The sequence below is a fragment of the Podarcis muralis genome, chromosome 11 (assembly GCF_964188315.1).
Source record: "Podarcis muralis chromosome 11, rPodMur119.hap1.1, whole genome shotgun sequence".
Classification (NCBI taxonomy): Eukaryota; Metazoa; Chordata; class Lepidosauria; order Squamata; family Lacertidae; genus Podarcis; species Podarcis muralis.
The window spans coordinates 56403386-56426493 of record NC_135665.1 but is presented as its reverse complement, the minus strand read 5'-3'; the positions used below and the strand labels follow the sequence as shown (position 1 = coordinate 56426493).

Genomic DNA, 23108 nt, shown 5'->3' with positions numbered 1-23108 from the left:
TCCTGTATTGTCCGGAATCTCTAAAAAGCCCGTCTGGAACAATTTAAGCAATTTATCAGTGATTTGAGAGAAAACAACTACTATTCAATGTCTGAAAGAACAGCATTAGCATGGCAAGTCGATACATGTTTGTAAATTCAACAGAGCCCAGAGGGGTTGTGGGAGGCTGGCTCTTTCCTATCAGCTGTACACTTACTCCAAACAACAAAGAAATGCGCTTTTACTGCCTCCAAGAGGAGAATCAGGTGCACTGTCATGGGCTTGACTGAAAACTTTCCGAGCAAGTAAAAATGAGCCTACTTTTAATGTGCTTGGCAAGGTAGCCCCAGCACAGATTCAACATATAAAAATAGAAGACTCTGCATTACTAGATTACCCACTTCTTTGCAAAGGCTGACAGCCCTCATCATTAGGAGGGAATGAGTATGGGGAGAGAAATAACATGCATATATAGTTGCTGTCGCAGCATTTCCCAAGGTTCTGAAACTGATTGTACCTTCTGCCCTGCCTCCCCAATCCAGCACAAAGTGTCTGTTCCACATCTTAGCACATGGTGATCTTTGTAGAGATGATAGTCATATTGGAATCCAAACCCCAGGGGCACTCGCACCTATAGAATGAGAGCCTATAGGCAATGGTCACTCCAAATATCACTGGAAATGTGTAAGAACCAGCTTGGTGAGAAAGAGGGCCAGTTGTGAATGAACAGATCAGGACAGTGAGAGTCAGTGCGGTGTAGTTGCCAGAGGATTGGACAATGAATGAGTGGGTAACCTTGTGCCGGTCACACAAACTCCATTCTAACCTGTCTCAGGGGTTGCTGTGGGGATAACAGAGTGAGAAATAACCACATATAGCAACTTGAGATCCTTAGAGGAAAGCTGAAATATAAGCAAAGCAAACATTATTTTAAGGGGCTTAGTTAAGCGCAGGCATAGGCAAACTCGGATTCCCATCATCCCTGACCACTGGTCCTGTTAGCTAGGGATGATGGGAGTTGAAGTCCCAAAACATCTGGAGGGCCGAATTTGCCTATGCCTAGTTAAGCGGAACGGGACGGGGGGGGGGAGGTCCTGGTATTATAAGTCCCCAAATTCTATAGCTGATAAAAATGCATCTTTTAGAGTGGGACATACTGGCTGGCCCAAGGCACCCCGTCTCCCCCATCTGGATTTGGGCCAGAAAGAAAGGCAAGGTATGGGTGCATGGGGGTAAGATGAAAGCACACACAATTTGTGACACTCTACATCATTGCTGAGGGGACGCAGGTGGCGCTGTGGGTTAAACCACAGAGCCTAGGACTTGCTGATCAGAAAGTCGGCGGTTCGAATCCCCGCAACAGGGTGAGCTCCCGTTGCTCGGTCCCTGCTCCTGCCAACCTAGCAGTTCGAAAGCACGTCAAAGTGCAAGTAGATAAATAGGTACCACTCTGGCGGGAAAGTAAACGGCATTTCCGTGCACTGCTCTGGTTCGCCAGAAGCGGCTTTGTCATGCTGGCCACATGACCCGGAAGCTGTCTGCGGACAAACACCGGCTCCCTCGGCCTATAGAGTGAGATGAGCGCACAACCCCAGAGTCAGTCACGACTGGACCTAATGGTCAGGGGTACCTTTACCTTTACATCATTGCTGATCAAGGGGGACATCTCTTAAGGCAACAGCCTTAACTTCCAATCAGATTTGTGAGCTGCCAAAGCTACAGGGTTTCCACTATCTGCCTTATATGCAATAATAGTTTAATTCTAGTTCATGCAGATGTATCATGTTTGCATCATAGTACATCCAAGACACTTCACCAAGTCTTTGTTGTTCTCTACTGGCTTGAGACAAGACAATAATGCAAACTGCTAGTATGTTTAAGATTAACATTTTGCTCACCGTGGGGTCTTTAGCAGGGAGGAAGTGCAGACAATCTGCTTTAATTGTTTTTGTTGCAGAAGAGTTACAGACAGGGGAGTGGGGGGAGAGGAAATAAAATGCACATGAAAGCCTTCCTACCACACACAGTACTGTGGTTAGAACTTGTCAGCATTCCTTACAGACACAGAATTGATTCATGCTGAAAACAGATACCCAAAGAGGCAGGGCGTACCAAAAAGTGATTCCTATCAGAAGAGAAGAGAAGGCAAATCTATTCACTTCAAAACTGAGAAAAAGAAGGCTGGGTAGTGTGCAATTATATGGCAAAGAAACTAAGCCGGTACTCAGTACTGAGACATGTAACTGCCATGGCAATGAAAATAACTCCCTGTGCTCACAACTGTTTGCATTTAATGTCTTCAGAATGATTTGGGGGGAAATCCTAGTACAGAGATGTGGTACAAAAGTAGTTAGGACACTTCACATAACCAAAATTGAGGGTTTTAGTCTCACTTTGCATCTCCAGGTATGGGTCCACGATCCAGCGGGATGGAACAATCAGAGTGTTAAAGGTAAAGGGACCCCTGACCATTAGGTCCAGTCGCGGACGACTCTGGGGTTGCGGAGCTCATCTTGCTTTACTGGCCATGGGAGCCAGCGTACAGCTTCTGGGTCATGTGGCCAGCATGACCAAGCCGCTTCTGGCGAACCAGAGCAGTGCACGGAAACGCCGTTTACCTTCCTGCAGTACCTATGTATCTACTTGCACTTTGACGTGCTTTCGAACTGCTAGGTTGGCAGGAGCTGGAACTGAGAAACGGGAGCTCACTATAAGGAATTAAGTATAAATAGATTAATAGAAAATTAAAGGAAAAAATAAGGCAAGAATGTGTTAAGATAATTATAGGATAGAAAACAGAGGAAGATGGAAAGGAATTGCTGAAACAATTAATAGAAGTGGAATACAAAAAGGAAGGTGTGAGGAGGTCGTTGGAAATAAGTGAATGAAAGATATTGAAAATGTTTGAGGTGTTTTTAAACTGTTTTTGTTTGTTTTTGCTTTGTTTTGTTAGTTTAATGTGTTGGTGTTATGTAGTGTTTTTGTATTGTATTTGTATTGTTCTTTTTCTTTTCTTTTCTTTTTTTGTTTGTAGTGTTGTGTTGAAAATGTTGGAAAAGTAATAAATATCTTTTTTTAAAAAAAAGAGAGAGAGAGAAACGGGAGCTCACTCTGTCGCGGGGATTCAAACCGCTGACCTTCTGATCGGCAAGCCCAAGAGGCTCAGAGTGTTAGCTGGACATATAATCAGACACACTTGTAACTATGCCCATGAGGCTTAACTTCAATGGCCTAGAGACAGATCGAGTAGAAATTACTTAGGTAACATAGTGTGTGGAAACAGATAGTAATGAAGGGTACTACCTTTACCGTCCAGTTCTTATAAAGGTCATACCAGTCTCAAAAGAGCATATTTTAGAAGAATGTGTATGTAAACTAAAGTGGAAGCACTGAAGGCAGCAACACACAGAGACTCCAGATTTCCATGCCATCTAATTACTGAAAGGCTTTCCCCCCAGTCTTAGTAAAACCTACAGCACAATCCCTTGCACTCTGCACAGCTTAAGTCCTGGTCCACTTCCGTTTTTCCTACTACCCCCATAAACATAACATTCCTGCAGAAAAGCAAGCAAACCACAGATACAGTAGAATCAAACCCTCAAACGAGAAATGGACAAATACATAGGTAGCACCAGTACATAAAGACTCACTTGCTACTCCTGATGCAATTCCATAAAGCAGTCCTCCTCCGTCTGACTCTGGCTGAAAGACATGTGTCCCTGGGGGAGGACTTCTCTCTTGTCTGATGAAGTTATATAGCAATGTTTTCACAAGTCTGCTGGTATACGGGAGACTGAAAATGCAAAACAGAGCCAGAAATTTTGAATGATTTGGGATGGCACTACAATAAAATTCAGATTTCTTTCTCTCACCATCCTTCTCATTGGGATGTATGACACTACTATGCAATTACATAAAATGCCAGGTTTAAAACAGATTTCTTCCCCTAACTGGCAGTGGGTCAGCAGGAGATACATGTGAGAGCATTGCAATCAAAATAACCATATAACTAGACATTTTTAAAGCCTCTATTTTGAAGGACACCCAACCCCACAATACATTCAAAGATGTGAAAATACGAACAACCTAGAGAGTCACACAAGTAAGCAAAAGCAGGTTAAGGCTTCCTCTTTTCAAACAGCAGTCTTCCATGCCACATGGCAGACTGTTTCTGAAACAATTTATGGTGTGGTACGATGGGGAAGGGATTTGCTGAACAACAGAAAAATGCCGAAAATTTCAAAAGGTGTGCACAATTCTCTGGATCTGTTTGCCTGAAGTTGCTTTCTTAATCCTGGCAAGAGTGCTCACATTTACTTTTTGCAAAATATGTAGTAGTTCAGGTTGTCCAGGCACATTTAAAGATTATTCTAACTGGATTTATCACCACTCCATAAAGGAAGTGAAAACCTTGCAGTTGCCTTCCGCTCCGTTGCACATATTGGTCAATAATATCAATAATCAGCTGAACTTGAACATGACTCAACTGTTTAAATTGGAGGGAAATAGCAGAGGTAACTTCATTCAGAGATGGAAAGGAGATACTGTCTGCTAGGATTCTGTAAAGTCCTTTAGGTAAATGCAGTCTCAGACAACAGATTAGTTAAGTATGGTTTACATTTGACATTATCATCATCTTGATTTAAGCATCAAACTTCCAACTCCCCATCCCCTGACTTATGCAGGATGTATTTATCCACAGAAAGGAAATAACCATCAGATTATATGCTTCCTTGACATATTGACCACACAAGAATATTTTTCTGGCATATGGTGTTGTGACTATGAGAGACTATATATTACTCTCTTCTCTGTGTTTTACAGTAGTGGCAAAAAAGAGGCATGTTTAACATAAATGAAGGCAAGCCACTAAATGTCTTTGGAAAAGCATTGCTGCTAATATTGTGCAAGAAACACTTGGTTGCACATGCACATGGGAGATTATCTATGTCTAGATTCAAATCCTCACTTTATCCATAAAGCTCACTGTCTCACAACCCAACTTTCCTGTAAGCAGTTTCTCAAACGCTTTTTGACTTCGACCCTACCTTCTAAACACACTCCACCCCTGCAAAACCCCAATCTACAGTGGGATCCAGAAATATGAATAAATAAGTTATAGCTGTAAAGAAAATCTGAAAAAAATCCTAGATAATTTGGGAGAGCATACAGGTCTCCTTGACTACCACCCCAAGGCTTTACATTTATTAAAAAAACAATAACCAGTTTATTATTAAAATAAAATTCAGAAAGGGAGTCACGACATTGCATTCTGTGCACAGTTGATCAAAATCCTACTAAAAAAAAGAGAGGCTGGTCTATTTATTTATTTGGAAAAGATGTTATGTATCCCAGGGTGTGGTGAGATTAGTTTTTCAGTGAAGCAGCTCATCTTTCACAAGAGGGACAGGATCAATGGGTTCTGTACTTGCCTCTGACAATCCTCAACATCCAAGCCCCTAACTGCTGAAGGATTTCTCAGCTAACTGCCCACCACCCTACCCCACCCATAGTCACACAGTTTGAGAAATGGTGCCTCAGATGCAAAGAGATGCAGTAAGAATTGTGAAGCACTTTGTACTCTGAAAAAAGTTCTGTATTTTTTTAAAAAATAAAATATAGAATGGCTGAACTTTCTATATTCAACAGGATTCTGCATATGTATTAAAAAGTGGGATTGTATGTAGACACACCCACATGCAAACTATTTCACATTTAGAGTCAGCGTTCTATTTTCACTGCCTTGACACACTTCTATTTAGATGAGCTGAATATTTTCTCATCTCTCCGAGTTGTTAAGATTCAGTTCACTAGGAGTTTGAGAGATACTCTGGCATCCCAACTAAATGAAAGCATTTATAATACTGAAGCGGCAGATACAAGAACTCAGTGAACTCCAATAATGAAAACAATCTATATAGAAAGCAGCATTGTGGTTTGAACATACCATCGACCACGCATGAGGTATTTATGAATGATGCTTTCCCGCAGAATTTCCTTGTGGAACAGTTGGCAGGAGAGGAAAACAACAAAAGTCGTCACAGCTTCTAGAGAAATGCTGTATGTTATGTCTCTGCAAAGAAAAATAGTAAGAGGATTAATGAAAACCAATGAATATATATTTGACAGCTGAATTTTTCAATTATGAGCAAATACTTGAAATTAATGTGTTTGCAATAAGCCTAGAGCAAGGAAGCCCTTGAGAATAAGGAAAGGGCCCCAGCTCCTGTCAACAATGTCACAGAAGCTCTTCCAGATGTATGAAATGAATCAAGAATACACTACAGTGGTACCTCGGGTTACAGACACTTTAGGTTACAGACTCCGCTCACCCAGAAATAGTGCCTCGGGTTAAGAACTTTGCTTCAGGATGAGAACAGAAATTGTGCAGCTGCCGTGTGAGGCCCCATTAGCTAAAGTGGTACCTCAGATTAAGAACAGTTTCAGGTTAAGAACAGACCTCCAGAACGAATTAAGTTCTTAACCCAAGGTACCACTATATTAAATACTGTCCTATTTCTAGCTCCCTCATTGCTTCCAACACCCACCACCCATCTTTTGTTTTATCAAATCACATGGAACTCCATTTATCATTTGTTTTTATTTATTACATTGACATTCCGCCTTTCCTCCAAGAAGTACAAGGTATCATACATTGTTCTCCCCCCGCATCATTTTATCATCACAACTGTCCTACAAGGTAGATTTCACCAGGAGACCTTCATGGCCAAGTGGGGATCTGAACTCCTGCAGAGATCTCCCGGACCCCAATCTAACCAACATTCTAACCACTATACAACACTGTCTCTAATGTATTTGTTTTGCTTTGTCTGACATATGAGGCTTCATTACTACTACTTATAAAACACCCACATTTAGCTAGACCAGCAGTAAGCAACGTAGTGCCCTCCAGATGTTGTCAGACAACAACTCTCATCAACCCCAATCATAGGCCATGCTAGCTATGGATGATGGGCGTTGCTGTCTAGCAACATCAAGAGGGTACCACATTAGCTACCCCTGAGCTATACAGTATGTGAGACCAGCTGCCGCTGCGAAAAAATTATGTCCCTGTGTCACATGACCTCCCTGTAACACACAGGAGCATTTGCCCTGCCCTGCGCCATTATTTCATGTGCTTCTCCACCCAACATCATTATCTGGCAGTGGCAGATGTGGAGACACAACATTTCCATGACTTACAGCAAGGAGAAAGTGATCCTACACGCAGTATAATATGTACATGTGCATAATGTTTAGCTCCAAAAAAAAAAAAAAAGATAATACCTTAGCAAAAGACAAGGAACACTAAGTATACTATTTAGAATATTTCTAAACTGCTCTAAACAGCTCAACATTAAAAAATATCTAAGTGATGTACCATTTAATTGTTCTCTTAAGAGAAAATACTTATTATTATTCAAGAGATGTGTTACAAGCAAGTTTTTAAAGACAAAGGAATTGCCTCTGAAGTTGTACTTGAGTATGTTGTACTTGAAACATGTTAGATATGACAAGAAATTGACATGTTTCTACTATTAAATAAATGTTCTCTAGTATCCCCTTTAAAAGAAATGCATCACAAATCTGTGTACCATCCTTGCGCAGTTTTCTAGTCTCTCTTTTGAAATCTGCATCCTTGTGCTCCATGCAACATCATAAAGTGTCACCTTGTATTACACACTTTTTAATAAACAAGTCTACAGTGGACCCTCCAGATATGAACTTAATTCATTCCGGGGGTCCGTGTGCAACCCAAAAGTTACGTTACCCAAAGGTAACGTGACCCGAGGTACCACTGTACTTGATTCTTACATTCAGCATATAGAATACACCATACAGAAGGGATACATGTATGGTTAATAATTTTCACTTTAGCCTGTATTTTCTGCTTTGCTGATATATGTTGCCAGGATGGCCAAGGTGTTCAGGAAGGTACGTCTTTAGGGTGGTATTCAACTAAGTTTTACTCAGAGTAGACCTATTGAACTTCATGAACCTTAGTCATTTTCATTAATTTCAGTGGATCTACTCTTAGTTGCTTGCTGCCCATACACTGGCCCACCTTACTTATTTAAGCCATTCTAATTTCTTACACCTCAACTTTAACCCAGTTAACTTATTTCACTGGAAGCATTAAGAGTTTTTTAATAAAAGAAATAACTAATTATGATTGTCAGAATTGGTTGTTCCACACTGCAAGTTTCAAATAATACAGGAACAGGGTTTGATTGCCATACTTCCTGAGGATCTACCAGAAAAGGTGAAAGAGGAATTGCCAAAGAGTATAGGTCAGTTTAGAACACTGCAAAGCAAGCTGAGTATCCAATTATCATTTTCAGGGTACGAATACAAGAACTTAATGTGAACCTGATCTTTCCTCTTGGCATAGCTCCCAAAATTAACGCCCACTAATGGCAAACATGCATGCAAAGAATATACTAGTTACAGCCATCCATAAATGTTTGGGAAGCTTCTCAATGTACTTTTTAAAAAATAATAATTGAAAGCAACCGTGACCTCTTCTGCCACCCTCTTCTCCATGGAAAGAACAGGAAATATTTCCAGTTAATTCTCCCACCTCCACAGAACGGAAGGGAGTGCATTCAGAAGCTACAACAGGGAATTAAGATGCCTTGTTTACGAGTCATTTCATGCCTCTGGGTAAGCTTCAGATGGTCAGTATTTTGATTTCTAGAACCTACTTACCATTATATTCAAATAACAAAAAACATTTCAGTTTAATATGATGTGTGTTAAGGGCTTTCTGTTTTCTAACAACAAGCCACAGAACCTAACCCCACTACCACCATTTCTCATACTGGTGGAAAGCAAATCAACCAATTCACCCTTAGCATGACTATAGCTCTACAATTCAACCGTAAAAGTAAAAATTATCATCTATAAGTGATATGAAACATTCATTGAATTATTCTAAATGAAGGATATTTGCATCCTTGCACCAGTCATTGCATAACCACCATCCAAAAAAACCCTACATGATTTACATGACTTGATTTACTCTTATTCCTGAACAAAAAAAAATCCTTCCAGTAGCACCTTAAAGACCAACTAAGTTAGTTCTTGGTATGAGCTTTCGTGTGCATGCACACTTCTTCAGATACACTGAAACAGAATCTGAAGAAGTGTGCATGCACACGAAAGCTCATACCAAGAACTAACTTAGTTGGTCTTTAAGGTGCTACTGGAAAGAATCTTATCAGACATAATAGCAAACCAGCGAATGATCCTTTGCTTTTATGAGATGAGCATGTTCTGTCATCTCCTTCCTTTACACGTGATAACAGACACTTCCTAAGATGGTTAACAAAAAAACACAGCTTGCTATTGCATCCAAACACAGCAAACATATTCTGTTGCATTTGGAAGCAACAGCAAACGATAGTTCCACATTCACCAAGATAGGAAACTTCTAATCTCCTCCCTTTACATATAGAGGGAAGTGGATTAAGATCAAGGTATAACCCTACACCCAGATAGCGGGGACAGATAATAAATAAAACAAATAAAAGCCTCAATGGCCTCTGACTTGTGCAGAAGTCATTCCCACTTCAATCATCAGGGAGGTATCTTAACGGAAGACGCTACTTCTTCCATTCCATATCACAGACTGCTTTGGACACTTATTTCAAAGGTCTCTCACTACCATGCCACATTTTTTAGGGGATGAGGTTGCTGCCGTTCAAGAAATGCGTATCTTCTGCCCTTTGGGCTCCTGGAACTAGATGCATGCAACTCTGCATCCTGGTGATTGATTTTTATAGGGCTTGACTGTGGTTTCAGACTGTTTTCAAATGGAGTGGCCGGCTATCACTCGTCTCCATACGGCTTCCAACAAAGAGAATGATTTATGAATGTGTAACTATTACTCCGTCCTTTCACCTCTCAGCATTTCCTCTAATCTGCCCCAGACAGAAGTATCAGTGTTCCAGGAGGTACCAACAATACCTCTTTGCATCATCAGAATCACTTCTCTAAATCATGCCACAAAATCATTAGACAGCAACTGCCCAAGAATTAATATAATGACGGCAGGACCATGTTTCATGACAGTGAGGTTTCCAAAGAAAACAGCTGGGCCTTTATCGGGATACTAAATGGCTAACCTCATTCCAAGTGAAAAAGAAATCAGCAATGTGAAAAATGAAAAGGCTCCAACAGAGAAACATGAACTTCAACGGCCAATCTAAAAGTTCTGCTGACATTTTTCAGGGCTGGACAGTACAAATACATAAAAATAAGGAGGTAGCTAAATGTAAGGCCAATTAAGATAGCCTCATAACAAATCCACCTTTAGAAAACGAAAAAAACAAACCAATTTAAACCAAAAGATTTGGAATAAAGAACGTACAAAAGGAAAGCAAAGAAAAATGCAACCGCGAAAGCAATGCAACAATGCAACTTTGAAATATTTTTAACACCCCCCTCCACCCACAGAAAGCAGAAACAAACACAGTTTGTGGAGGTACCAACAATGTGCACAACTGAGGCAGGAAGTAGCTACAGAGCTGGAAGCAAAGAGGATTGTGGCAGAGTGGGTGGTGAGAGCTACAGAATGATGTGGCAACAGGGGAGATCTCTGAGCTTCCATTATTATTTGCTAAACCTTTTTAGAAATCTAATGTTAAGGCAACTACCTTATTTCTCGCTCTATAAGATGCACCAGACCACAAGACGCACCTAGTTTTCGAAAGAAAAAAATATATTCTGAATCTCAGAAGCCAGAACAGCAAGAGGGATCACTGTGCAGTGAAAGCAGGAATCCCTCTTGCTGTTCTGGCTTCTGTGATAGCTGCACAGCCTGCATTCGCTCCATAAGACGCACACACATTTCCCCTTACTTTTTAGGAAGGAAAAAGTGAGTCTTATAGAGCAAAAAATACAGTATTTTTGTTTCCTGGCTTCTGAGGGGTTACTTAACCACATCCAGTAAGGCTGGATGGCAATTATATTAAACATATTTATAAACTGTAGCCATGTAGCAAGCACTTCTCAGAGCAGTATAAGTAAAGAGAGAGCAATCCCAGTTCTAATATGCAGGCAAGCTAGGTTTAAAAAACTTTTCTACTGCTTTGCATCAAGTAGTGCTCAAGATAGAATCAAAGAATTGTAGAGTTGGAAGGGACTTCAAGGGTTCTTTAGTCCAATCCCCCGCAGTGCAGGAATCTCAACTAAAGCATCCACGACAGATGGCCATCCAACTTCTGCTTTAAAAACCCCAATGAAGGAGATTCAACCACCTTCAGTCTCATTCAAGGAAGCGGAATATGGTGAGCAGTTGTAGCCCACAACATCTGCAGGGTATGGGGGTACCATGCTGCCTAACACTGACCTATTGCCACACCTTCACCCATGCCCAAAAGATTGCTCCTGGCATTTCAAACAGCAGTTGGTCCAAAATAAATGTCACCATTTATTTTTATTTTTGTAAAACTATTATAAAATTGGCAAACTGTTAGCTGGTTATTTTACTATATCTTCTTAGAAGGCAACTGAAACAGACATTCCATAACTTTTATCATGAAGTTTACTTACAAAAGAGGAATCTCAACAATTAGCTGAATGAGGCAGCACAATAACTCTTCCATAAGGTCTTCACATTCTGATCCTGAAAGAAAACAAAGAAAATCACCATTGCTGGATATTTTGATACTAGCAATCTATTTTGTGTTCTCATTTTGTATTTTTATGTTGTGATCTGCCCTGTGATCTTTGGACATAGCTGTCAAGTGTCCCTTATTTGAAGGGACAGTCCCTTATTACAGCGCCATGTCCCTTAAATGTCCCTTAAATGATGTCCCTTAAATTTCAAAGGAAGCAGCTCCTCTCCCTCCCTCCCTCCCTGCTGGCCAGGGAGGAGGGAGGCTCCAACTGTGTTGCTTGGCTGTGTTGTTCACCCAATAAAAAGTCTAAGAACGACTGGGGGGTGGAGCTTGCATGCCTTGTGTGTGGCTAGTTAATGCAAACTGAGGGGTTTTTTGAATGCTGGACGCCATCTTGTTGCACGTGCTGCTGCAAACTTTGCAGTGCAAAGCCAGACCGGGGAGCCATCTTAAGTTGAGGCTGCATAGGCCTTGTGGTGCATGTGATTCAGATTCTATTCAGTTGAACCTCTGGTTACAAAGTTGGTTGGACAGTGTTCTCGAAGCTACCAGCATGAGTTTGACCAGACTGCAGGAGGACAGGAAGACTGGAGTGCCTGGAACAGGTGAGGCTGCAGGTCCCTTATTTTGGCTGCTGGTCCCTTATTTTCAAATCTGTAAGTTGACAGCTATGTCTTTGGATGAAGGGCTGTATACAAATGTAATTACTAGTAAGAATAAGAATGATCTGCTTTCCCTCCTTGAGAGAAAATTCGTTATTTTCATCCTGATTCCCATTTACTGAAGTTCAAACTCACTGTACCCCTCATGAAAAGCCTTTTAAAAATCTGCTCCAGAATGTAATGTTGAAATTGGGGGGGGGGCCTTCCTGTGAAATTCCAACAAAATTAAACTGAGCCTTCAGATTTTCATTCTTACTACTGGGAACAAACTAAAAGCACGGCAGTTCTTGCTTCTCTGGAAGGTGGTTAGAATCCTGTGTTTCAGTAGAATCATGTCTCGATGAAAGAATGGAAGGAACTGATGGACAGGCAGACAGCAGAGAACAGGAGAGGGGAAAGAAGAGGGGCGAAATGAAGAGACTGAGAAGACAGATCAATTCGGCAATCCCTTGTGTGTCTTGCTTTTCACAACTACCCAAAGCAGGTGACTTTTATTCCTAGTCTACAAAATAGGGAATCTAGCCTAACTTGCCCAAATCCAAGCTTGTCTATGAGAGCAGCTGAACTCTTCCTCAGACTCTGATCTACAAGACCAACACTCTGGTTACTGGTTCACATTAGTTCTCAATAATTATTTATGCTTTATTCTTCAGACTTAAATATTGTAATACTTACATACAAATTTTAAAGCTATACAGATATCAAAGCTTTTTTGGGCTGTGTTCTGTATTGGTTTCATGTTTTGAATCCCAGCACTCTACTAGACTGAGAACCACAGATCTAGAGCAGCATGAGAAGCTCATCTAACTTTTAAGATATATAGCAGAGATGTCTCCTGCCTCAGCTGAGCATCATTTGAGCATTTCAAGAGAAATGAGAGGGCAAGCAGAAAATAAAAATTGGCATTCAAGAGATAAAAGTGTAATTTTTACTGAAAGTTTTCTGTATTGAACTGCATTTGTACATAGATCAATTCATTCATCCATTGGCAGTCAAGCCCCAACCAAAGATGTGTTGCAGCAGTGGCATCGTTGCCCGTTGTCATTGTTGCTTAAGATTTTGTAAGAGAAAGGAAGTGAAAGTCAACAATAAATAGAGGAAAAACAGGAAGAGAGAGAGAGAGAAAGAAAGAAAGAAAGAAAGAAAGAAAGGGAAGCAACATATACAAAGCAAAATTTAAAGTGGGCCCTATGTTTCTGTTTGGGCTTAAAGGCACTGGATCTCAAAAGGTTAAAGACTACCAAGTTTAGTTACCTTAATGGGCAAAACAGGCCAACTGAGACACAATTAACAATTCTTTCAATTTAGTGCTTCCTCACAAAATTACTATCGGCATTGCACAGCTGAGAAAATAAGTAGTGGGAAGTGTGTGTTTTTTCTGAAATACGGTCATTAAGCAAAGACTTTAAAATGTAATTGCTTTCATAGGGTCCAAAGGCAACAAGAATCTTCCCCCACTTCCATTATGTTTACTTGGGGACATGTCAGTCATTTGCATCCACGATTATACATATGTTTTAAGAGAATTTCATAAACCATGAGTTCATAGAACTGGCACAAAGGGACATCATGTGCCATCATCATTAAAGTCTCAGCATTCCAAATGAGGAAATTATCTCAGTTTTATAGAGGGGTAAACCAAAGCAGGAAACAATCAGCTGGCAGAAGATCACAGTGAAGCAGAGATCACCACCAAGAAGGAACTCCAATTTCCTGGCTTCTGGTTCCCTGCTCCTAACCAACAAGACCACACACAAGCACCTTCTTTTTTAAAGATGTCATGCTGTCTATTAAACAAAGCAATTAAATGCCACTTTCTTCAACCAACATACTGCTAAAAATTTTGCTGTCTTCATTAGCATGAATGGGACCAGCTCTAAGGTTTTGTCTGACATACTAATGTGCAGTCAGGGTCTTGATAAAAGAACATTAATGTTCCTTAATGACTAGTAGTGCTTTACTTAATGCCCAAGCTGTCTTTCACCTTTGGAATATTATACTGAACACTCAGAACTAGCATGTGGGGCAGAGAAAGGTACACTGAGTTTTATGGGGGGGGGGGGCAGAGAGCTGAGAGCTTAACTGTTCCAGAAGCCTGAGGTATCCAAACAGCTGCTCTTTGAGAATTCAATGCATAATTTGAAGATTTGCTACATACTGTAGGAATCTTAGTTTCCAATATATTCTGCTTACATACTTGTAAACATTTTTCCCTATTCAAAAATACCATGCCGCCCGTAGCCCAGGGATGGGGAACTTGTAGCCCACCAGATGTTTCCTGGACTTGAACTTTCATCATCCATGACCATGGTCCATGATGGCTGGGGCTGATGTGAGTGGAGTTCAACAACACTAGGAAGACCACAGGTTCCCTATCCCGATCTAGCCCCAGACTTCTCACCTCTGTTGAGACCCGCTGCTTAAATCATCCCCCAACTGTCACCAAGTAGCAGTCATTCCATCAGGCTACATGAACTTTTTACATTTCAGCTGGTAAATTATAAGAACTGTAAAAATCAGTATCTGAGTTGTTTTCCTGCCCTCTTCCCTTCTCATCCCTTTCCCCTTATGTGTCAATTACTTTTGACTATAAGTCTGAGGGCAGGGACTATCTTAGCTTAGATTTTTTAGCTTCAGAGCAGGTTAAAAATACTCAAAAATAATATTAAATATTGATGACACTGCACTTCATCAAGCAAAGGAAGTTAGAAGAGAGAACTCATATGGCATCCTGCATCATTCTCTAATACTGTTTATTTTTTCTCCCCTTAATGTGTAAGGAATGTTGGGCTCTGCTAGAAACATGCAGTTTGGGGGAGAAGACAATTCTGAGAAAGGTGGCTCTTAGAACCTTCCCCCTAGAAAAGTGTTCCATATGGCAGAGCTGCTAGTGGCAGAATTCAGCTTTGTGCATATCTGGTCCCACAAAGCTAATCTGGCTGCTACTCGGGCAGCAGTTCCAGAGATTTTGAATTTCACACAGTTGAGGAGAGACCAGGAAGTTGTACGTGGATTGTAAGAACCTGGCTTCTGTTCCCATTTTTTCTCGTAACTTCTATATAATGCCTTGAGCTACATTACGTAGTCGTAGAGCTTTTGTAATATCACAGATTATGCCAGCAGAAGCGTTTACAGTGTTTCCCCTGCTCTTAAGACAGAAATGGGCTTCCAGAGTGGCCCTGTCTTATTAAGCCTGTATTAAGACAAGGCTTTACCCACATAGAATCTTAAAGGTAAGACAAGAAAAATGTTCTCAGATCTGCTCATACCTCTCACACACATACATGTGTCATCTTACACTTGTGTGCACAGAACTACTAATTTAAGGATCCTTCCTGGACATGACTGTCCACCACAAATGTTATTGCAAGGAACAGGATTACCTTGGAAAGAACAAGTATTGCTTAGAGACCAGGAAGAAAAAGAGGAAGCAAAGGGGGTGAAAGGCATAGCTATGAAAAGAAAAACCCTTGTTTCCATAGTGATTGACAGGGTTGGAGCAAACTTGGAAAAGAGTGACATGCAGCAGCCTGGCCAGCATCAAACCCGTAAGATTGAATAAGTCGGGGACCAAGGTGTTCACAATTATAGGAAAGGGACATCCTAACAAACATGTGCTCTGACATAAAGGGGAACCTCGTTAAGGACAGGGCTGGGTAGAAGGAATATGACAAAAGAGAGCGAGAGAATTGACATTAGCCATAACAATTATGTTTTCCCATCACTAATTTGTCACAGAATAATGAAAGGAGCCTCAGCCAATCAGATCATGCTTTAAGAGGTCTTACTATGCCTGCTGCAGAAATTGGGCTTGTATTTCTCAGGAAATGCAAACAAGGATCCTCACCTTAGTTACTCTGTTTTACTCACAAGAAACAACTAATGACCAAATTAGAGGTGCATTAGATACAACACTGGTTCCAGGGGACAAATTAGGTATACCCATACATGATTCATTACACATATCAGTTATTCTCCTCTTCAGCAGCCACCCTGGGGAGGATCTTTGGTGGTAACAACTGTGGCTTACCCTAATAAAACGATACTGGGCTTCATCTTAACTTCTTCTTGGTTTGCACTATCATCATGCCTTTTGTTCAGAGCAAAGACATACCAAGCACATACTCATAGGGCAAGACCTTGAGCATGTGCAGAGCTCCAGATCAACTGAGGCTCTTTGTAGCAAAAAAGGGAAGGGACTGTGAGAAAGGATGAAAAAAGCGCACAGTACTTGACATTGTTTCTTAGTTGCAAAGTTCTTGTAATGACCAGGTGGAATGGAAAAAGCTCAAGGAAAGGAGAAGCTTGATGGAGCTGATCTCCCAGCTAACAAGATGGAGAGGCCCCTGCAGCCCCATCTTCCCGTCTGCTATATTATGATGTAATGTTTATAGCTTTGTCTAAGTTAGAAGTAAGTATTTCATGCAGCCAGGTTTCTACCATGTAATTAAAGTTTTCACAAGGCTCTGCAGCTATTTCAGTCCAAGTTGTCACTCTCTCCCATCCCATTCCTGTAAACTGTACTACTCTATATTCTAGAAAAACACAGATGGCTATCTTCTGCAAAGTCTATAGATCCATCTTATCTTCCCAACATCTACTGTGTTGTGACATATTTTATGACAGATTTTAACAGAAGTCTTCAGCATATGTGAGACACCATTTGTTCCCTTAAAATTGTTAAACATTTACCATAAGAGCCTGGTGTTTTTTCCTCGTAGGTGAAATGAACTTGCAACTCCTCTTCTGACATTTGACAGATCAACACTTTGAGCAAGCAGCAAATAATGAACAGTGCATTGTGAGTCTGCCAGATAAAGAGGTGGCTAGAAGAGAAACAGAAAATTCAATGGTACATACCTCAAACACATCAAGAATTCTGGTTGCTTTGCAGCAAGCCAAGGACTGCTCCTGTAGGCCACCTTGTATGAATTAAAACTAAGGTATTGTGTGAGTCAAAAATATGCAATATAAGGGTAATAGATATATTTGAACAGGCACGAAGAATAACAGTATTGATACTAAGAATCACTATTGTATATAACATGAGTTTGGTCTCAGGTTTTTCTTGTCCTATTTAGTTTCTAGATATGTCTGTACCTTGAACTTCTTCCCTTCTGCTCAAAATAAAAATCTCTACACCAGTTGCATAATGAAATGTTAGAATGAAGCACTTTTCAGCAATGCAAGAAATTCCATTTTGTTGGAGAAAACAGGGGAAATGGAATGTCACATTTTCTATCCTATCCTAATGTAGTGTATTCAAGAGATAATGCCCAGGATTTAAGACAAATTGAGGTTTAACTGCAAAGCTTCATCAAGCTGGTTTGTAAATACTCCTAAAAATAATCACTTAAGCTGAAAAACAAATGTTTATTTTGCAAACCAGACAGCTGGTGGCACAACATTAGAAGCGATTGCTACATTGTAGATGGAAAAAACACGCACATAAAATAATTGCTAAATCATTATCTTCAACACTAAGCTCCAAGGAATTTTGAGTCACAGACTATAAATGTAAGAAAGCAGCATTGGGAAGCCATTTTTATTGTCTCCCCTTCCCCACCCTCAGCGAAAATTGGGACAGCACTACTCTGTGTAAGGGGTACACAGAGTGTAAGGATTAATACAACCTTATGCAAGCAAATATTTCTTGTGCAACAAGCAGCAAAGTCTGTTAAGACACCGCTGCTTTCCAACATTATTATACCTCATCCCCACAATTATGAGACATGAAAGCAGTTTAACTGGAAATAAGTTATCAGATTAAAGACATCTAGCACACAGGATAACTTGCTGACTATATCTGCAGCCCCAAAATATCTCCCTGAGTGTAACCTCAGCTTCTATTGATGTTACAGACACATAGTACTCGCAGGAAGAAGTTTGTATAAAGTTTAGGTGGATATCGTTCAAGCAACCCACATTCTACAATCCACCATTATGTCGGCAACCATGTTGTGTTGCTCAACTTCATGGGCCTTGGCAGCAGACTGAGCCAGACAGCAGCCAATAAAAACAGAAGGCAGCGCCATGGGCTAGTTACACAATGCAAAACGACTGTCTGACCTTTTCAGCTACTGATGTCAGGATGCATTGCAAACTAGTTAGCATGACCTGCTGAAGGGAGACCAAAAAACAGAGGGCAAAACTTAATTGGTTTGGTATGCGCATCACATTCAAATGCAGCCTTTTCATGCAAGCTGCTGAAATCGCAGGTGCTTCACTGCTGCACCACTCCTGCTGCTTCTGCATCGCCAGGAACTAAGTCCGGCTCAGCATTAAGTCCAAAACTGGGCTCATTGCTTGTTTCTCTCCAAGCAGACCAAGACTTCGTTCTTGCTTACCACTCATGGTTTGTCTGGCAAGAAACAAACCACAAGTCTGGGTTCAGACACAACACTAAACTAGAACGTGGCTGGTTTCCCAGCAGGAGTAGGGGAAGAGCAAAGGGCCCACCATTTCAGCAGTGTACCTGATCACATTTAAACCGGAGTTTAGTTCAACTATGGTTTAAAGTGACATGCAAGTGAGGAAATGGTCATAAATCAAGATACAGTACTCTGGTGAAATTTCATAATAAACCCACTATAAACATAAGACAGGGATACCTAAGGTAATGGGAAATCTGAACAGCTCCCAGACTATTTCCAGCACAGACTGGAATGTAGATTGCATATTCCTTGATTACCCTACCAAGGTATGCTCTATCTGTGCAGAAAAATAGTCTGTGTGCCATTCAGATCTCCCATTTTTCGAAATCTTCAAAACTGGTATATATGTGTGATACCTATATAACAAATCTACTTTTAGCTAACTATTCACAATGGGGGAAATTCCTTATTTGTCAGAAGGCCTTTTTCTTTCTGAAAAATCTACCTATTAGGAAGATTCCATGATTCTGCACACTCATGGATAAAAAGGGAATACGGTAACTTTCTACCAATCTATATTCCTTCATTTTACAATTGTGTAGGTCTGAATGGGACTTGATTTATTTAGCCAGGGCTGCTGTCTACAAGGTCTCAGAACCCACAGCGTACAATATTTATTGACATGAGAGTTTCAGTTTATTAGAAATACTCAAAACCAGACTTGCAGTTAGCTATGCACCCTGGATGGGTAGTATGCCAGTCACATTGCTGATTTCTGAGTACAATAAAATTTACCAGCTGGCTCCCTAGTGCGTACTCAGGCTGGTGAAGCAAAGCTGAACAAAACCCACAAACATGATGCACTTACTTTTGACATTCTGCTGAAATTTTTAACTCTTTGGTTCTAGAAAGGAAGACTTTAATCAGCGCTGTTAGATTTCCTGTTCGAGGATTATTCTCCACTAGGAGGAAGAATTGTACAGGTTACACTTCAGGTTCAAACATTACAGCTGTGATCCTATGTACACTTACTTGACCTAGGAATGTGCCAAACTGAACCCAGTGGTACCTACTTCCTAATGAATGTGCTCAGAATCAAATTGCATAGGGGCAAAATCCAGTATCTGAAGGGTAAGCAAACAAGGGGGCCATGCCATGAGTTGGAGATCAGGGCCAATACAGGCTTTTGGGGCAACCTTTTTGGAGAGCGCATGTAACGTGATCATAGCAGAACTTCCAGGAGTAGCCTCCCACATATGCCTCCCACAAGTATTCATAAAATTCTATAGAATTCAAATTGTTAAGTGTTCTTCATTGGCTTCATGGAACTAGATATTAGGGGGCATAAATGGTGCCTATGAAAAGAGATGCTTCAAGATTTGTACTGAATGGAAGCAGAGCACCACACCACTTTATGCAAACGCATGGAGGGTGCTACAGGCCGTTCGTCTAAATCTAGCCCAAATTTAGAAGTTTCCACAGAATCTATATGTGAGATAGCACAGAGGCCACAAAGTCGAACCAGCATTTCTTACTTAATTGTTGTCCCTACCTCATCTGTAACATTTATCATCTTTATCATCATCAATATGTTAAATTTATGAACTGCAGGTAAAATCTGAACAGGTTACAACCACTTTAAAATATTGTAAACTCTCAAACTGTGAGATCATGCTGTTGTGCATTTTTCTACAACTTCAAGTGGTGACCCATGATGTGAATAGAGGGGTATGGAAGCATCATAACATAAGTAGTTCCTACATGTTCTAAAGAGGGAGGGGAGAATTTAAAACAGATTTGCCATTTGGGGTGTCTCCCATAATATCCAGTTCTGCCATGCCCAGCTAGTAGCCATGACGGTTAAACAGAATCTATAGTATAAGCCAGTCTAAGAGCTCTTTGAAACCATGTGGCAGGACAGAAATTTCAAAATTCATAATTAAGATTTCCAGTATGCCTTCCTCTGATTGATCAAGACACTTCTTAAATTCAAAAGATGTTCTAGACAGGATCAAACATCACAATTTCAAAAAAGGCAGCTAACACTGATTGCAAATTTTATGTATTCCGCCTCTGCTTTATCTCCCACACATATTCTCCTTTGAAAACAGTGCTTTAAAATCCTTTTCTTTTTTAAAAAAGGGGATGAAAAACAACCTGTTCTGCTACTTCTTAATAAAGCTGTACCCAAGCCACTTCCTGTGACAGAACACAAAATAAAGCAAAAACCTGTGAAAACTTTATGTTCAAACAGCACATGCGGGCACAATATGTCTTCATATACCCTTGGGAGTGAAGAGAGGTTTTAAAAAACCATGTACAGAGCACAGATGGGAGATATTAAATGCACCACAGATATAAAGGTTTATATAGAGCAGTGCGATTTACTAGGAACACTGACAGTACGAAGAACATGGAAATAAATGCCATAATCAAAATAGCCTCTTACCTAAAGACTTGCAGACCGAGATAGCAGCTTCTTCCAAAAGCTTTAACTCGGCACTGAAGAAAAAAGAAAAATTGATTAGAGCCAACACTCAATGAGCTTGCCAATTCTGGTAATTAATAAGACATAATCATAAATTTAAAAAAGGAAAGCAGCTAACATCTGTTACTATGAAACATATTGTTCTTATGCACTGCATTCTTAGACCTCCTCCGATCAAAAACACAGGAGTAAGTGAAAATAAAAATATAAACACAATGAAAAAACCATGAATTATAGTACTGTATAGCACAATGCAAACTAAAAACCACCCAATGCCTCTTTGACGCCAACTAAAGACTCACATGTTTTGAACTGCTTTTTTCTATCTTTTTATTTATTATTATTATTCTGCTGGTGGTTTTTGTTGTAGCTGTTAGGGGCTGGATGTTCTTGCATTAGCATGGTTACTGGTTTTATTGATGATTTTGTTGTACTGTGTTGTACTTCACTGTCGTCTGCTTTGAGAGTATTTACTCTTGGCCAAACAAATAAAACCTTGGAAGTGCTACATTATTTACTCAATCACAATAACCCCACAGCATACAGTGGTAGCTCAGGTTACATACGCTTCAGGTTACAGACTCCGCTAACCCAGAAATAGTGCTTCAGGTTAAGAACTTTGCTACAGGATGAGAACAGAAATTGTGCTCCGGTGGCGCGGCAGCAGCAGGAGGCCCCATTAGCTAAAGTGGTGCTTCAGGTTAAGAACAGTTTCAGGTTAAGAATGGACCTCCAGAACAAATTAAGTACTTAACCTGAGGTACCACTGTACACTGGAATCCCAGGCCTGCAGAAAGTAGCTAACAATGGGTAGCTTGTTACTTTGGTGAAATGGCTAGCTAGCATGCCAGTAAGGCAAGTGAGCAAGAATATATGCATTCTATTGACTTCATGACGTCATGCAAACACTAATTTATCTTCTTGGGCTACCTAATTGCATCTGAATAACATTAAATGACAGGCCACTAGCTCCTGAGCTTTTGACTCTTAGGGAACATTTGCCATCTTTTCTGTGTCTATATACAGGACCCAAAGTTTGCTCCTGTTAGATACTGGCCACACCTGTTGGAGCTCTCAGGGTGGCTAACAATAATAAAATAATACAACATTCTAAGAATTTTGCTGACAACATTTGATAGCTATAAATCACCATTTACCCAGAATGTTTAAATTGTGAAGAGTTTCGCCTTTATACTGAAGGTGCTATTCTAATTTTAAAGGTACATCTGCGTGAAAGCTTCCCATCTCACCCCTTTTTTACTAGTGGAAATGTAAGAGGCTATCCCTCTAAAAATACAGGTGGGAATCTATGCCCCTTCAGATGTTGCCCGTCATATCTGTGCATTGGTTGTGCTGTCTGGGCTGATGGAAACTGAACTCCAACATCATCTGGAGGGCCACAGGTGCGACATCCCTAATGTAGATGCACAAACAATGTGTAGTGGGGAAATCGCACATCAACACCACTTATACTGCCCCCACTGATGCGCCTCCAGTGCTGAATCATGTCCTCAGTACATATAAGTGGAAACTAGTAAGGATAGTAAGTGAGCACAATTGTGACCATAGGGTTGTCTCCAAATATATCCAATGGGCAAATCTATGAACACACCAGTGTTTCAGTATCACTCACTGAGTCTGTGACTAAAGTTGAGCTTGATCCCGGGTCATCTTGCAACTATATGTGTCTGAATAAAAAATGGTGGTTGCATTATTACTGTCTCTTTCCCTCTTCCCTCACAGATTTCTGCATTCCAGCATAATCCATCAGTGACCCTGATCAACGGATTGAACTGATCATGCCTACAATCATCAAGTTTATTTAGATGTTGCTTTTCCAACACAAATAAAGCAGCTCACAAGAACACTAAACAAACAATTACTTTAAAAATGTACAACAAAAGCATAACACATAAATATATCCCAGGTCTATGCCCAGGTTTCATCAGGAGGCTTTGATGTAAACTTTTAAAACAGATGC

At 40.5% G+C, this 23108-nt stretch overlaps 1 protein-coding gene across 5 annotated transcripts in view; it reads right to left on the bottom strand.

Annotated features, from left to right (window-relative positions):
* The window catches only part of DYM (dymeclin), a 169547-nt gene that overhangs the window by 119188 nt on the left and 27251 nt on the right, over positions 1-23108 (bottom strand). For all 5 annotated transcript variants that reach the window (XM_077936498.1, XM_077936496.1, XM_077936497.1 and 2 more), the window contains 6 exons: positions 21089-21141; positions 19508-19601; positions 16958-17091; positions 11536-11608; positions 5927-6052; positions 3630-3772 (listed from right to left, as the gene is read on the bottom strand). In XM_077936498.1, coding sequence (XP_077792624.1) covers positions 3630-3772; positions 5927-6052; positions 11536-11608; positions 16958-17091; positions 19508-19601; positions 21089-21141 — 623 coding nt within the window. The remainder of the gene's footprint in view (positions 1-3629; positions 3773-5926; positions 6053-11535; positions 11609-16957; positions 17092-19507; positions 19602-21088; positions 21142-23108) is intronic.